Genomic DNA, 18,302 nt, shown 5'->3' on the forward strand with positions numbered 1-18,302 from the left:
ACTTAAATATAATACATGTATTATATAATGTAGTAAATCATTCTCTTAATTTGTCCATAATTTAAAATATTGTTAACTTATTGTAATAAATAATTCCTTGGATGTAATTTATATGTTTACTTAAATATATTAAATCATCCTCTTGATTTAATAAACAGTCTTTCTCTTAATTTAATAATTGTATAATTCCCTCAGTTTTAATAAATCTTTCTGTAAAATACTTTCCTCAGTTGTAATAAATCATTATGTTAACTTTAATAAATAATTCCTTTTGTTTCAATAAAAGGGTCTGTTAATTAAAAAAAAATATTCCCTTAGTTTTCATAAATCGTTCTGTTAATTTAATAAATATTTCCTTAGTTTTAATATATAGTTTTCTATTAAATAAGGTAATTCTGTAAGGATAGTAGTATAGTGGGGTAGCTGCTGGTGAAGTGGAGTATTTTACCTCAGATCAGCTCAGTTCAGTTCTGTTCTCTCCGTTTTGCTGGCGGAATAAATCTTCAGTAGGAACCGTAAATCAGAGCAGCGATTTCAGGCCGAACATATGAGAATCTGTTTGCATAAAGTTAAGTTCTGGTCAACTCTCTCGCGTCGCTCAAACTGCCCGCTTCCTGTCGCTCGTTCTCATTGAAAATGAATGACTTCCGGCTGCTTTGTCACTCGCGTCGTGTTCGGTGTGGACGCACGGTTACTGTTTGACTTTTACTAGCTTAAAAAAAGATATTAAAGCATCTTTTTCCACTTTTAACCAATTTTTAACCAATTTTTAACACATTTTTTTAGTTTTGTAAGCGTGCAATAATAGTGCACACACTCTGAGGGGTTCCATTATCACTGTAGAGTCGTGATCCTCTGGGTGTTTGAGGCGTTAAGCCAGAGGCGTGTGATTGGAGAATATACAATATAGTGATAATGCGCTTCCTGCCATGCCTTATTACTTACATAACAAATCTCACAACACACACACACACACACACCACACATCTCACACATCTCACATCTCACACACACACACATCTCACACAGCTTCTGCACCACAGCGGCGGTGGCGGAGGAACGAGACGGACAGACAGACAGACGGAGAGATAGATGAAAAGAAGAAACAGAAGAAAAAAGAGAGGATTCTTTAGATGTTGTAGCCAAGCAACAACAGCATTGGGATCTGCGCTTCTCTTTCTCTCCCTCGGTTCTGTTCTGTTCTGATGAACACGAGGAATCTGACGCTCTCTGAAGCTAAAGAACCTGAAAAATCTGACTTTAATCCTGAAGAATCTTCAGCATTTCTCCATTATTAAGCCTTAAAACCCTACAGACAGATTTTACACCCAAAATCTCACCTTGTGTTCTCAGCTTAATTACTCTGGAATCCCTTCACACATAAACATAATCCATATATGGTTAGAAAGGGCGGAGCTTACTCTTTCTAAAAATAGTGATCACATCCCAGTGCGGTAAAGCTAAATCTACAAGAAACCCATTGAGAGAAAAACACCTAAAAAAGTGAAAAATCTCCTTCCCCAACCAATATTATTTACCTTTAGTGCTTCAAACATATTTATATGATGTTTCAAACCAAATAATATCAGTAAATAAAGACTCAAAAGTGTCCACAGAAAAAAACAGTGTGAAACTACCTGCTTTACTCAAACTAAAGCTAGGTATGGTGTGCGCACTACTTTATACAGTTTTTATTTTACTTGCACATTTTTATCAAGTAGTTATTTTGCACTAAACTAAATTTTTATTTATTTAGACTATAAAAAGTTTACATTTTTGTATATGTTTTCTTTGTGTTTCCTGATTAAAATACTGAAAGGCATAGGCTGCTCTGAGTGTCAGGTTTTTAGTAATTTAATCTACATGTATCCTAGAGGTGTGATTAATGATTATCAAGATAAATAAATCCGCCTGATGCTGTTTCTTCATGTATTTTATCAAAGTAATAATTAATAAGCCATGTAATGAACTTAAATCATCAATATTATTATGCTTTCAACTCATAAACACTCTAGTCTAACCATTTTTAAAAGATATCTTAGGTGTGAATATATTTAAAGTCTATACATTCAAAAATAAGTTAATTCTGACCAAAACATGATCAGTTCCAGGAAAATATAACAATTCTGCTTCCTTTTACATTTTAAATGATTATATATTTGAGCAGCCGTATGTCTTCTGGAGTAAAAGAGATCAGGGCATGTGTCTGTCTGATATAATTACTGTGTTATAACACCTGAAAGAGAGAGAACTGAAAAACAAAAACGCAACAAAACAGACTAGAGTTCAAAGGGTTAATAAAGTTCAGGGTGAACTTGTGTCAGGAGGGATATAACGCCTTACTGGACACTGACCTCCAGCATCGTACCAGCAACAACAGGGCTAAAATAGCATTAAATCATGTGTTATAATGTTTATTAATGTGTTATAATATGTTTAATAATGTGTAATAATATGTAATAATGTATAAATGTCCTTTTATATGCATTTAAATCGAAATAATTCACATTTCATACAGAATTCAGATATAAATTTGAGAGATGTGGTCCTGCTGTTGCCAGTCTTACTGGAAATATTTTAATTCCATAAAAAAAGTGTTTAGTCGCCACCTTTTGGTTGTGGAGATCATTACAGTTGTAAATTCATTTAAGATTTTCACAATTAATTTTCACACTGTGTTTTATTTATATTTATATATATTTTAATTCACTCTAGGCCTCACAATTTAGCTTTTGATTAGTTTTTTCAAGTTTTGTCGCAGAAAATAATAATTGGGATAAACAATATTAATGTGTTATTTTATGTTAAAAGTGTTTTTATTACATAATTGTTATGTAATAAAGAAATGGCAGCCTTTTAAAGAGTACTTTAAATTAATAAAGGGGACATATTACACCTCTTTTTGCACATGTTAGAATATTGTAGGTCTATGGTCTACACTAAACATGTTAAAGAAGTTCTAAAGATAAATATCTCACCAGCTTCATTCTTACCAGTTTTAATCCCTTTCAGAATGAGCCGTTTAGGAGCTCTGTCACTTTTATGCAAATAAGCATAAAAGCTTGTTAGTGTTAGCTTGTGCTAAATGGCAAAATGCAAACAAACTAGTTGATGCTTAACTGTGAGAGAAACACAGTTACAATAGGTACAGATCCCTCCCTCAGAAGAAGTCTGCTGGCTATTACTGCACTGTGTAATTTCTGTGTTTCTGTGTAAAGTCCACAGAAACAGATGAATTGTTTGTTTGCTTTTTCACGTGAGTTTTGCATTATATATGTCCCCTTTAAAAAATATTCATACTGAAACATACAATAAATAAATTAAACATGTCATCAGCGACATTCATGCATTTTTCAACAAGACAATGCAAAGCCAAATGCTGCACACATTATTACAATGTTAAGTTTAGTAAGAGCTGAAACATAGGCATGCTAAATTCCCTAAGACTTGCCTCACAGGACGTGTGCAGGTGTGATGGGTCACAGTATGAACCAATAGGGAGTTGGAATGGTACATGTTTATACTTCTCTACATCCAATCACAATCAGATTCACTCTATCTGGATGGAGAGATTTATCTGGATAGGGGTTTTATTGAATGATGAGAAGCTGATGTTATGCTGAATTCAGCACCCCCGCCAGGAAAAGCACCACCTCACGTCTTCTTGAGTTTAACTTAACTTAGAAAATGGAAATACTCAAGATGATTTTCTAAGCTTTGCTGACTCATAAGAAATAAGGAAAAAGAAACGTCACCTGCATTCTCTCCCGAGAGGTGGGGCTTTTCCTGGCGGGGGTGCTGAATTCAGCACCATAGTAGTGCCTAAATCTGCACCCCCACCATGAAAAGCACCCTCCCTTGGCAGCACATATGCATTTGATAAATCTTCTTGATAAATCCGCTTAATCCGCTTTAACTTTACTTAGAAATACGTTTTCGAGAGGGGGTGCTTTTCCTGGCGGAGGTGCTGAAAACGAGATGAAATCAAATAGGAGTAATGAGGCTATTTTTAAATTGTAAGGAGTAGAAAGTTCAGATAATTGTGTGAAAATGTAAAGTAATTACTCCAGTAAAGTATTGATAACCTACAATTTTACTTAAGTAATGAAACTAAGTATTTGTATATAGGTAGTTAATACCTCTGATATTGAGTATAACAGAATAGCAGTATCATAATATCATTGTTATCGTATAGATGTTTGCCCTCACTGATTGGTTGGTTTGATTGTTGTAGGTGTTTCTCGGAGTGGTGTGTAATTGCGGTTGGCGGCGTTGATTACAGGGGTGTTGTGAACTCTCGCTGCAGCGCATTACTGCATGCGGTTTGATGTGTAATGCGATCGCTGTCGTTTATTTCAGCAGCTTCCCGTTGTTGTGCTGTTCATTATCTCGGCTTTGACGTGTTTTAGCAGGGAAATTGGACGATTATGTTTCTGTGTCTTCTTTTATCTTGTCTCCCAGCGAGCTGAGCATTTTATCCAGACAATTTCAAACAAATCTGGGTTAATTTATAGATTTTCAGCACAAAATAAAGACAAACATCCCTGTTAAAACATCCAGGGTTATTTTAGATGGTTTAAGCTGGTTGTTGATGGAAATACAGTAGAAGTAAGCTGGTATTGTGTCTAAAGTATTTAATAATGGCCATGATTGATTGCATTGCATTAACCCAACTAACAAAGAATGTTATAAGAACGTTTAGCAACGCTTTGAAAAGGTCAACCAGTTTGGTCTTGTTGGTCATGCTGGTCAATGAATGGGGTCTTTTTTTTGGTCATGCTGGTCAAGGAATGGGGTCTTTTTGGTCATGCTGGTCAGGAAACTTGGTCTTTTTGGTCATGCTGGTCAGTAAATTTGGTCTTTTTGGTCATACTGGTCAATCAGTTTGGTCTTTTCGGTCATGTTTGTCAATCAATTTGGTCTTTTTAGTCATGCTGGTCAATCAATTTGGTCTTTTTGGTCATGCTGGTCAAACAACTTGTTCTTGTTGGTCATACTTGTCAATTCATTTGGTCTTTTTAGTTATGCTGGTCAATAAATGTGGTTTTCTGAGTCATGCTGGTCAATCAACTTGGTCTTCTTGGTCATGCTGGTCAATCAACTTGGTCTTTTTGGTCATGTTGGTCAATAAAAGTAGACTTCTTGGTCATACTGGTTAACCAATTTGGTCTTTTTGGTCATGCTGGCCAAACAATTTGGTCTTTTTGGTCATGTTGGTCAAACAATTTGGTTATTTCAGTCATGCTGGTCAATGAATAGGGTCTTTTTTGTCATGCTGGTCAATGAATGGGGTCTTTGTGGTCATGCTGGTCAACCAGTTTGCTCTTTTTGGTCAGGCTGATCAACCAACTTTGTCTTCTTGGTCATGCTGGTCAAACAACTTGTTCTTGTTGGTCATACTTGTCAATTCATTTGGTCTTTTTGGTCATGCTGGTCAATTAACTTGGTCTTTTTAATCATGCTGGTCAAACAACTTGTTTTGTTTGGTCATGTTGGTCAATAAAAGTAGACTTCTTGGTCATACTGGTCAATAAAAGTAGACTTCTTGGTCATACTGGTCAACCAATTTGGTCTTTTTGGTTATGCTGGTCAATCAACTTGGTGTTTTTAGTCATGCCGTCTGTTGATAAAACTGATAATAAAAGTTATCAATCTCTTCGTTCTTTGTTTATTTTCAGTTGGAGAAGCGCGAAACTTAATTCCCATGGACCCAAACGGACTTTCAGACCCGTACGTCAAACTGAAACTGATCCCGGACCCCAAAAACGAGACCAAGCAGAAAACCAGGACCATCCGCTCCTCCCTCAACCCCACCTGGAACGAGTCCTTCACATTGTGAGTTACTGGTTAAAGTTTGATTAAATCAGATCATTATTAAAACGACTATAATAAGTAGGGATGCTCTAAAATTACAATTTGGGGCTGAAACTGAACAAAGTGAAACATTTGGTTGATTAGCTAAAATTGAACGTGTTTTATTTTGCAGTTTTTCATTCATTTTGCCACCTTTTTAAACCATTAAAACCATTCAATAGCCTTTATTTGTATATTTTAATTTAAAAAGAAACAGAATCCCTGGTAGATGTGATTTGACTATATTTTCTAACATCATAACATTATTGTTCTGTATAAATGATTTAGTATTTTCACTTACTTAAACCAAATACTAAGTATTTATTTGTTTTTTAGCCAAAAAATACGTTTAGCTGCCAATTGTTCAGTGCATTCCTCAAAATATGTTATATATTAAAAATGATTAAGAGGGTTTAATGGTCCGATAACTTGTTTTCTCTCTGTGTGTGTGTGTGTGTGTGTGTGTGTGTGTGTGTGTGTGTGTGTGTGCAGTAAACTAAAGGCTGCAGATAAAGAACGGAGATTGTCGATAGAGGTGTGGGATTGGGACAGAACCACCAGAAATGACTTCATGGGCTCGATGTCGTTCGGAGTGTCGGAGCTGATTAAAGCACCAGTGAGTGGCTGGTGAGTTCACTTTTATTTCACTTTTAAATTAAGAATTTATAGTGATTCCAGAATCATATCAGCACTGAATGTCACGCGAGCCAGACCAAGAACCAATCAAACTATTTATTAACACAAGGGATAGGCTTACAGAAGTAGTCAGAGACAGGCAGGGTCAAAATCAAAATGACGAGAGTCAGCAGGCAAAAGGATCATTCATCTGGAATCCAACAGATAAAAGGCTAGATAAAAACACAAAATCAGGTCGGCAAAAATAGGAAACAAACAAAAGAAACGCTTAGTAGGAGAGGTATAAAACTAGATTTAATACCCGGCAGGGAAACAGCAGAAACAGGGTGGTATTTATACAAGACAGACCAGGCGTGAGCAATCAGAAGCTCGGGGAGAGTGAACACTGTAGGCTGACATTTTAGCGATCTTTAAATAGACGAGCCGTCAATCGTGCACCGTGCAGCTTGGTTCAAGGTGGTTTTAGTGTGTCTTTGCTATCGTAACAACGGGAAAAGTACACACACAGCAAGGAGTGGGTAATGATTTTAGACTGGCGTTGTTTATAATAGATATGGATGAATCTATTTAATAACATATTTAATTAGTGGTCAATCATCTTCCATACGTCCTAATTACCTACATACGTCCATTATCACTGTTTATTGAAAGATTTTAAAGAGTTAAAGATAGGAAAAAAATAGGATAACGCCTTTCATTCAGCTTAAAATACCCGATATTACCTGGAAAATATATGCTCTTAAGCCTTAATTTTAATATTAACAACTCTTAACCTGATATTGGTGGTTGATAATGCCTCCCAGTGGTGTATAATGACATCGCATTTGGTTTGTATTTGGCTTGTAAGTGCTGCTGCATCGTTGCTAGGTTACCTACCTGTATGTGGCAGAGTAATACATGGAGAGTTATTTCGGTTACAGTGCATTACCGGCTGATAACGACACTCATAGAACGCCTCCCAGCCAATCACATTGCAGGGTCGGAACTAACTGTGGTATAATGATCGTTAGAACATATTAGAGATGGACGAATTTCATACCTTTCTAGCTGATGCTTGGCATTGGGCATCTTAGTCTTAAGCCTTAGTCTTAAATCCTGAGATGGTGTTAATCTATTGGCAGCCGGGCGGCTCTTCTCGTTACCTCAGTACGGATAATGAATTAAACGCATGGCGCTGCATGTGGGCGGGGTTTCGTGGAAGGCTGGTGTACGATAGTGCTTAACCTCCGCACACACTGATCAGTGTTAATGACCCGGCACTGCTGCATCCACCAGAACACTGCAGACCCTCTAACACACTCTAATCACCAGAGACCAGGAAGAGTGTGTGTGTGTGTGTGTGTGGACCAGCTGAGGCGTGTGTGAAAGTGTGTGTGTTGGTTTTAGATCTCTACTAATTAGAGCTGGGCGATTAATCAATTAAAAAAAAGCTCTGTAAAAAGCTATTCATCAATTTGTCTATAATAGGTTTGAAAATAAAGAAAACTTAAGAAAGCTAAAAAAAATAAAAATAAAATAAAAAACTGCTCTTATAGTAACATTTAACAACACGGCAAAAAAACTGATTTATGTAATTTACGTAAAAATAAAGTTATTTTGAGGCGTGACTGCCTATTTAAAAAGCAACAGAAGATTTTTATTATTTTTTACATATTTCGAGTGTTTTTTACTCACTTTTTTCTCTCACAATATTAATCCTTTACAGCTTTAAAAACATGTATTATGCAAATTAGGAGATGACGTCATTTAGCAACTTTTAGGAGATTTTAGTAGGGGAAAAAAATCGATCTAAATCGAAAATCGAAATTTTTATTTTTTAAGTCAAAGATTTTTTTTTTTTTTTTGGGCCATATCACTCAGCTCTACTACTAATATGAATGTTTTGCCTCTTATACTGATTTAGAGAAGCTATACTAATATTGCCGAATATTAACTGACATAAGAGACTGAGATCATGAGATTTAGCAAGTAGAGCTATAAAAATAAAAAAGCTTTTTAAAAACATTTTTTTAGGATGTTTGAATGAGTGAAATCTGTTCAGAATGATGTTAATGAACATTGCAACACTGAAGAAGCACAGACCTCTAAAATATTAAAACACCAACAATGCGAAAAATAATTGATTTTTATTTAAAAGCATAATTTTAAGCATAATTGTCTTGAGCCCGACCCGGCCCGAGGAAATTGGTGGGAAATTTGGGTCTGAGTTTGGGTTGGGCAGATAATCTAAACTCTAATAGGAACTAGTATTGAGTCCCACGTGTTTCTTTGTTCTCTGATGTTTTTTTGTCATGTTTTTGACACATTTTGCTTTTTGACCATTTGACCTTTTACCTGTTTTTTACCTGTTTTTTTAACCTGTTTTTTTTTTACCAGTTTCTTACCTTTTTTTTAACCTTTTTTTTTTTACCAGTTTCTTATCTCTTTTTTACCTGTTTTTAACCTGTTTTAACCTGTTTTTTACTGTTTTTTTTACCTGTTTTCTACCTGTTTCTCGTCTGCTTCTTACCTGTTTTCTACCTGTTTTTTACCTGTTTTTACCTGTTTTTTACGTGTTTTCTACCTGTTTTTTTACCTGTTCTTTTACCTGTTTTACCTGTTTTGTACCTGTTTTTTTTTTACCAGTTTTTACCTGTTTTTCTCTTTTTTACCTGTTTTTTTTTTTTTACCGGTTTTCTACCTGTTTTTACCTGTTCTTTTACCTGTTTTTACCTGTTCTTTTGCCTGTTGTTTACCTTTTTTCTACCTGTTTTTTTACCAGTTTTCTACCTGTTTTTACCTGTTCTTTTACCTGTTTTTACCTGTTCTTTTACCTGTTGTTTACCTTTTTTCTACCTGTTTTTTTACCTGTTTTTACCTGTTTTTACCTTTTTTCTACCTGTTTTTTTACCTGTTTTTACCTGTTTTTACCTTTTTTACCTGTTTTTTTTACCTGTCTTGATCCTCAGTCTTGTTTGTTCTTGCGTTGCCAAGCTTCTAGGTATTTTTCTTTTGTTTGTTTGTGTCTTTTGTTGTTAGATTTTTATGGCTAACAATAAAATCAGGACAGGAACGACAGAGAAAGGAAAAACACAAGATCTAGAAAAGGCTACGGTGTGACGGTTGGCTTTGCTTCAACTGGGGTTCAACTACAGTTTGTATATTTTGCACAAATTATTTAGTCAGACCAATTTTTAATAATGTTTACGGTGCAATTCCTTATTTTGTGTTCAGCTGACGTGAAAATCAGTTTAAAGAGAATAATTTTAAGTGTTTAAGTTTTTTAATAGTGTATTGTTGTAATAATATTGTTGAAGTCTTTAGCTTGATGCTAAAAATGAAAGAGCTTCTCGTTTCTCTGCAGGTATAAGATGCTGAATCAGGAGGAGGGCGAGTACTATAACGTTCCCATTCCTGAAGTGGACGACATTAACCTGGAGTTACGGCAGAAGTTTGAGGTGAGTAACTGTGCAGTCTGTGCTCTGGAGTTGAGTATTTTGTGGGGATCTGCGTCATCGATGTTCCAGAGAGAATGTGTCCCTGATTGACTCTGTGTTACACAAGAGGAACTGAGTACAGAGGTTTTTATGTGCTCGAGCTCAGGAGCTACAAAACCTACTTAACTGACCAGCCAAGAATAGATCTCAGCATAGAGAGATCTCAGGAACTGCAGTGGTGATATAAAATATATATATATACAGTATGCATACACTGCCTGGACAAAAATAAAAGTCTCCATCTGGATCTACAGGGGTTGGACAATGAAACTGAAACACCTGTCATCATTTTAGTGTGGGATTTTAGGTTTCATGGCTAAATTGGAGCAGCCTGGTGTTCAATCTTCATTAATTGCACATTGCACCAGTAAGAGCAGAGTGTGAAGGTTCAATTAGCAGGGTAAGAGCACAGTTCTGCTCTAAATATTACAATGCACACAACATTATGGGAGACATACCAGAGTTCAAAAGAGGACAAATTGTTGGTGCACGTCTTGCTGGAGCATCTGTGACCAAGACAGCAAGTCTTTGTGATGCATCAAGAGCCATGGTATACCACCAAGAAGAACCAACCACATCCAACAGGATTAACTGTGGACGCTGTAAGAGGAAGCTGTCTGAAAGGGATGTTCGGGTGCTAACCCGGATTGTATCCAAAAAACATAAAACCACGGCTGATCAAATCACGCAGAATTCAATGTGCACCTCAACTCTCCTGTTTCCACCAGAACTGTCCGTCACCACAATCAGTTAATGTGCTCTAAAACCAGGTGTTTCAGTTTTATTCTCCAACACCTGTATATATATATATAGCTTAGCTTTACAGGTCTTGCCATTTTTGTCCAACTTCTATCATCCACCTCACTGAAACCATGGATGTATAGTGTATATAGTGGCACTTCGCTGAGTCACGGTTTTCTCAGAGTCACGGGGAGGCAGAAACCGTGCCGGGTTTTAGCACCAGCCGCTGAGCAAAGGCGCTGTAGGGTCTCCATGGCGACAGCAGCCTCAGCGAGTGTTTTGGAGCGAGTGCCGGGTTTGTTACACTGGGTCAGGCTTCTCGCCAGCACCAGGACCCGTGCCGGGTGCCGGGTGCCGGGTGCCGGTGTTGGGTTTCTCTACTCCACTACCACACACCAATCTGTTTCCCTCCATTTATCTGTTTAGCGCTGGATACTGTAAATCATTCTGTACATCACTACACTTAATTACATATTATATTTAATTATTAAAGAAGATTAAAGGAAATCGAAAGTGGTTGCTATGCTTTTTCTAACTGGTTGTGAGGTGGTTGCTATGGTCTCCCAGGTGATTATTATGATTTTGATAAGGAATTCCCAAGGTGTTGCTATTGATGGTTGCATGGTGGTTAATATGGGATCAAAAGTGGTTGATATGCTGTTGCTAAGTGCCTATGAGGTGTTTGCTATGGTGTTGCTAAGTTGTTACAAGTTGGCTGCTATGGTCTCCCATGTGATTATTATGATATTGCTACTAGGTGCTAGTGCCAGTGTCGCTAGGTGGCTACTAAGTGGTTGTTGTCCTTAATGGTTGCTATGGCGTTTAAAATTGGTCATGATGTGGTTGTTGTTGCTGTGATGTTGCTCAGTGGCTGCTATGGTCTCCCAGGTGATCATTATGATGTTGCCAATGGATTGCTAAGGTGTTGCTAGGTGGCTGCTAAGTGGTTGCAGTGTCGTTGCTAGGGTATTGTAAGCGGTTGTTATGCTGTTGCTTAGTTATGAGGTGGTTGCTGTATTAGTCTTGCTCTGATTGCAGGGTGATTGCTTTGTTATGGTTGGTAATTGATGTTGCTGTGGTTGGTAAGAGGTTGCAGGTTGGTTGCTATGGTACCCCAGGTGGTTTTTGTGGTGTTGCTTAGAGGGCACTAGTTGGGTGCGACAGTGTGTCAGAAATGCGTTTACTGATTCGGTATGATATTAATCATATTTGCTTAGTATTTATTTTGTATTATTGTTATTCGATCAGCATGTTATTGATGAAAGTGATTGATTTACTATTGATCCCATATGGTATAACTATTAATTGTTTAGCATGTTATTTCTCACAAATATTTATAATCTAAATTATTGTTTTAATGAAAATAATTATAAAGATTTCTCTTGATCTATTATGTTATTAATCCAAATTATTAGATTATAATTGATTAGATAGAGCCAGTTTGCTTGTATTGATCCGAATATTTATGCAAAAACAGACAACCGGTACTTATTGAGTGATTATTGATTGTGTAAACAGTCTAATTCTGCACTCTTTCAGTAATACAGACTCTAATAATCTGATTTTATCATTTCGTGTCTTTTCTGTGGAATATAAAATAACGTGAGCAGATCTTCAGATCTTCAGTTTCTGGTTTAATTCTCACGTTTTTTCCGTGGTGAACGTGGCCTTGGCGTTCCCACAGTGCCAGAGCATCCACGGGCAAACTCTGCATCGCCATGGAAACAAGACCCGGCACACAAAGTGGTACCAAATCCTGGTGGTGTTGATATAGGATGCACTGTCGGGATCTTTTCTGATAAGAAGTAGTTTCTATACACATTATCCACCATTACACCATACATAGTTTTATTTTCACTCCTATTTTCCTCCTGTCTGGTTTAAACAGCAGCAGAGCTTCTGAATATATCTACACTGATGGGCGTGGTGTTCTGGAAATGAGGTGTGTTCAGGTACATTTCTGGAGTTTTGCTTGTTTATCTTGGTAACAGAAAACACAGGAGCTCCACTGACTGAATACATCCTAGACAGACGCCTACAGTCAGAAGTTCATCACTATCTCGGCAACAATAAACAGAATAGTAAATAAAATAACATTGCTGTTCCCGTAAATGAGCTGCTGGAGCTCCTTCACAGCGTCAACCAGCAGCTCAGTTTCCTCTGCTGAGAAGAGTTTGTTGGACACGTCCAGGTAGCTGCACCGTTACAATAGCAATCCACCAAAGTCAGAGCTCACCTGACTCTTAAAGAGAATGATGAGCAAGAGACACTCTGATTGGTTTAATTTAGGTTATGCCCAAAACGTGCCAATCCCATGATTAATTAAGAGGCAGAATTAATACATGCCTTGTGTGCGTTTCTAGTTGAGCGCGGCTTGTGTACTTTCCCCGTTGTTACGATAGCAAAGACACACTGACACTCCCTAAATGAATCTGCACAGTGCACAATTAATGTCTCACCTATAGATCACAAAAATAGGCCCCTATGGATTAATTAGCACAGTTAGTGACACATCAAGGTAGCTGCACTGTTAAAATAGCAATCTGCCAAAGGCAGAGCTCACCTGACTCTTAAAGGAAATGTTGAGGAAGAGACACTCTGATTGGTTTATTTCACGTTACGCCCAAAATTTACGACACCCATGATTCATTAAAAGAATTAGTACATGACTTTTGCATTGCATTTAGAGTTGCGCAAGTCTTAGGTACTTTTCCCGTCTTTATAAAAGCAAAGACACACTAAGACGCCCTAAATCAAGATGCTAAAATGCCAAAAAATTAGGGATTAGTTTCTCAGGGGGGTGTCTGTGTAAAATATTTCACACTTCTACTCAGTGATAAAACTCCTGCATCCGGAACTTTTTCTTCTCTGTCACATGACATCACATTCAGTAGCTCCTCCATTTCCACTTGCTGTTGTGTTTTTAACGTGGAACTCCGTGGAAACCATGGCGCACCCAAAGTGTAATTACGGTGCGCGGCAGTGGACAAATATTTATTTTACTAAATGCAAGGAGACGAAACTCAGAGATGTGCATCCGGACGGGACTAAAATTACCGGAGGAGCACGGAGTTCAGAGAAAAACAGTAGATAATTCAGCCTGTAATTTTCTCAGAGGACGTCTGAGAAAAACACACACATGATAGTTCTGGACAGGAATAAAATCACAGAGGATAAAAAAAAAACATAAAAGAGAAAATGACCCAGAACCTCATGAAAAAATATATAGGCTATAGATATGTGACTAACTCGGTACCTAAGCAGTGTGTGTTGTGTCAGTGGGGGTTGAGTAGCCTGATGGCCTGTTGGAAGAAGCTTTTGTTGAATCTGGTAGTGGTAATGTTTGCCATATAAACAGTCCACATGGTCAGGGTTGCTAGGTTCCCTATGACTGTTGCTGAGGTGGCGCCACTGGTACAGATCTTTAGATCTTTATGTTTGGTGTAATTGGTGTATCTTCTCCACACATATATCCACACACTAACTAACGCTCTAGTCTTTCTCCTCTCTTATAGGCCTGTCAGCTAAATATCCACTTCTTAAAGGTAGCACTTCTTGTCCTTTGCCTGCTATTCTTTCTTTTTCTTGCACCTCCCCTTATATCTTTCTTTCTATCTTTCTTTCTTTGTTTTTTTTTTATTTTTATTTTAGATTTTTCTCTGATTTCTCTCTGATTGGTTTTGGCCACTACAGAGAAATCAGATTTACTAACAACGATGCAATCAGATCTTTAACAGGAATGTTATGCTATGCACTGTTCTTCCACCCAGCCAAGCTTAAATACACACACACACACACACACACATATATATATATATGTACACACACACATATATATATATATGTTTACATACAGTCATGTGAAAAAAGACAGATTGAAAAGTTAAAAGTAAGTATTGTTTTTACACCCTAATTAATAGCCATTAATAAACTCCTTAATAAACTAGTTATAAACCCTTCATTAAAGAGTCTTATTTTAAAGTGGTACCAAATACTAAAACAGTGCAACAAAAAAAGTATATTGGTATATTATTTATTTGATGTAAAAAATACAAAAAGCTTCTTGGCAATAAATAATATATCGTTGAAAAACTTGATCTCCAGAACTTTACAGGGTAAATATTAATATTGTTTGCACTGACGAGACAAAAGCAGAACTTTTTGGAAGGTGTGTGTCCCATTACATCTGGCGTAAAACTAACAAATAAATTCAGAAAGTAGATCATCATACTGAACGTTAAACATGGTGGTGGTAGTGTGATGATCTGGGGCTGCTGAAGGAGAATATCCGACCATCTGTTTGTAAGGGACCTTAAGCTCAGTTGTACTTGGGCTTTGCAACAGGACAATGAGCCAAATCTCACCAGCAGGTCCACATCTTAATGGCTCAAATTCTTTTTTACAGCACTGTGTTACCAAGAATCATACTATTAAAACATGGAAAGAAGGTTTTCATTAGGTTTACCCAATTTTTTGCATGACTGTAGTTATTTCACACACTACCACACGCTACCACACATTCCCACACGCTACCACACACTCCACACACTACCACACACTCCACACACTACCACACACTCCCACACACTCCCACACACTACCACACACTCCCACACACTACCACACACTCCACACACTACCACACACTCCCACACGCTACCACACACTCCCACACGCTACCACACACTCCCACACACTACCACACACTCCCACACACTCCCACACGCTACCACACACTCCCACACACTCCCACACACTACCACACACTCCCACACACTCCCACACACTCCCACACGCTACCACACACTCCCACACACTCCCACACACTACCACACACTCCCACACACTACCACACACTCCCACACACTCCCACACGCTACCACACACTCCCACACCCTACCACACACTCCACACACTACCACACACTCCCACACGCTACCACACACTCCCACACACTACCACACACTCCACACACTACCACACACTCCACACACTACCACACACTCCCACACGCTACCACACACTCCCACACACTACCACACACTCCACACACTCCCACACACTCCCACACGCTACCACACACTCCCACACACTACCACACACTCCACACACTACCACACACTCCCACGCACTACCACACATTCCATACACACTACCACACATTCCACACACATTCCACACTGCACACACTACCACACATTCCACACACACTCCCACACACTCCATACACACTCCCACACACTCCACACACTACCACACAATCCACACACTACCACACATTCCCACACATTATTACACATTCCCACACACTAACACAAACTCCCACACACACTCCCACACACTCCCACATATGCCTATACACTACCACACACTCCACAAACTCCACACACTACCACACATTCCCACACATTATTACACATTCCCACACATTAACACAAACTCCCACACACTCCCACATATGCCTATACACTACCACACACTCTAAACTCTCCACACACAATATACACACTCCACACACTCCACACACTACCACACATTCCCACACACTATTACACATTCCCACACACTGACACAAACTTCCACACACTATTACACACTCCACACACTCCACTCACTCCCACACACTTCCACACACTCCACACACTAACACAAACCCCCACACACTCCCACATATTCCTATACACTAGCACACACTCTAAACTCTCCACACACAATATACACATTCCACACACACTACCTCACACTCCACACACCCTATACACACTTACACACAAACTACCACACACTCCAACATATTCCTATACACTACCACACACTCCAAAATCTCCGCACACACACTCCCACAAACTCCCACACACTCTACTCACTCCAAAACACTCCACACACTCCCACAAACTCCAACATACTCAACACACACTCCAAACTCTCCACACACACACACACTCCACACACATGCATAAGAGTGGCGATTGTTAGTAAATGGGAATGGGCGGACCGCAGCAGCGGATTGGACAGTATATTACGCATATATTTATATATATTTGTGTGATGTAATATACTGTGCGGCTGTGTGGTCTGCAGCATGGCCTCTATACAGGACTGCAGACAGCAGATTCTTCTGCAATTACTGCACTCAAATGAAGCACTAAAGCATTAAAACATTAATGCATTAAAGCATGCCTTCATCTGCATCCACACCTAATGCTGCACCACACCCCCACCCACCTACCCCACCTCACCCCTCGTACCCTCTAACCCTGACTCTGCACTGAACCCCTGCACTGAACACACAGAATTAATCATATTAATATTAATAATATTAATGTACATATATAAACTGTTCACTGCATTATTATGGTCTGTGGTCTGGTCTGCATGATTAATAATAAAGAAGGTGTGCGCTCACACCAGTGCACCACTAGAGGGCTGCATGAGACTGTTTTTGGGTAAGTGTGAAGAGAATGTGGTTTCCCTGCATTCACAAGGAGATACAGGGTTTTTGCTCATATTAATAATATGCATTTTGTCTTTTGTCTGATGATATGCTGAAATGTTATGTTGTTAATCTGATTTTGTTTAGATTTAAATTGTATTTTAATATCCAAATATGAGTAATAATAATATAATAATATAATAATATGCTGTGAGCTGTAAATCTATAATCAACCACTAGAGGTCCTTCTATTCTCTTTCTGTTTTATACGGATTAAGAGCGTGTTTTTACTTACAGTCAATAAATCTATAATCAGAGTTTTTGGTTTGGTCACACCTTAAATTCTGTGGTTTTTCATTATTTTAAAATGTTCTGTTTTGTAGATTGATACTAAACTCAGCCAAACTATGAATAAAAACATATGGAATTATTTAATAAAGAAAAAACAAAACAGAATATATTTTAGATTTTAGATTCTCTGGATTTTCTCAGTCAGCTTTTATGAGGTAGAGTCTCCTGGAATTCAGGTTTTCAGTTAACAGCTGTGCTGAACTCATCAAGAGTTAATTACTTGAATTTCTTGTCTCTTAATAAAGTGTTTGAGAGCATCAGTTAAAGTAAAGTAGTGAAGAGGTAGAGTTACAGGTATACAGTGAATAGTGAATATTTCAGTAATGTTCGAATCCAGATTATGAGACGAAACAACAACTACTCAACTAAATAAAGAAAAGTAAAATAAAAATACTTTAAGAAATAAAAGTCATTTTTAAAAAACTTTGAAAGTTTCCTCAAGCGCAGTCGCAAAAAAAGAGCATCAAAAATGTCATGATGATGAAACTGGCACTCATCAGATAAAGGGAAAGAAAGAAGGAGAGATAGAGGGAGAGATAGAGGGATGAAGCTATAGAGAGGGAGAGAAAGAGAGAGATAGAGAGATAAAGCTATAGTGAGGAAGAGAGAGACGGAGGGGGAGAGAGGAAGAGATAAACAGAAGGAGAGAAAGAAAGATAAAACTAAAGTAAGGAGGAGAGAGGGGGGTGATGGAAAGATAAAAAAGGGAGAGAAAGAAAGATGAAGCTATAGTTAGGAAGAGAGAGAAAGAAGGTGAGAGAGAGAGAGAGAGAGAGAGATAAAGCTGTGTTGAGGAGAGTAGAGAGAGAAGG

At 38.0% G+C, this 18,302-nt stretch overlaps 1 protein-coding gene across 2 annotated transcripts in view; it reads left to right on the top strand.

Annotated features, from left to right (window-relative positions):
- prkcab (protein kinase C, alpha, b) overlaps positions 1-18,302 on the top strand; it is a 217,513-nt gene that overhangs the window by 141,277 nt on the left and 57,934 nt on the right. The window contains exons 6-9 of one of the 2 annotated variants that reach the window (XM_049468131.1): positions 5,679-5,835; positions 6,346-6,480; positions 9,833-9,926; positions 14,222-14,251. In XM_049468131.1, the coding sequence (XP_049324088.1) occupies positions 5,679-5,835; positions 6,346-6,480; positions 9,833-9,926; positions 14,222-14,251 (416 nt within the window). The remainder of the gene's footprint in view (positions 1-5,678; positions 5,836-6,345; positions 6,481-9,832; positions 9,927-14,221; positions 14,252-18,302) is intronic. The other variant, XM_049468132.1, reaches the window with a different exon arrangement.

The sequence above is a fragment of the Astyanax mexicanus genome, chromosome 19 (genome assembly GCF_023375975.1).
Source record: "Astyanax mexicanus isolate ESR-SI-001 chromosome 19, AstMex3_surface, whole genome shotgun sequence".
Classification (NCBI taxonomy): domain Eukaryota; kingdom Metazoa; phylum Chordata; class Actinopteri; order Characiformes; family Acestrorhamphidae; genus Astyanax; species Astyanax mexicanus.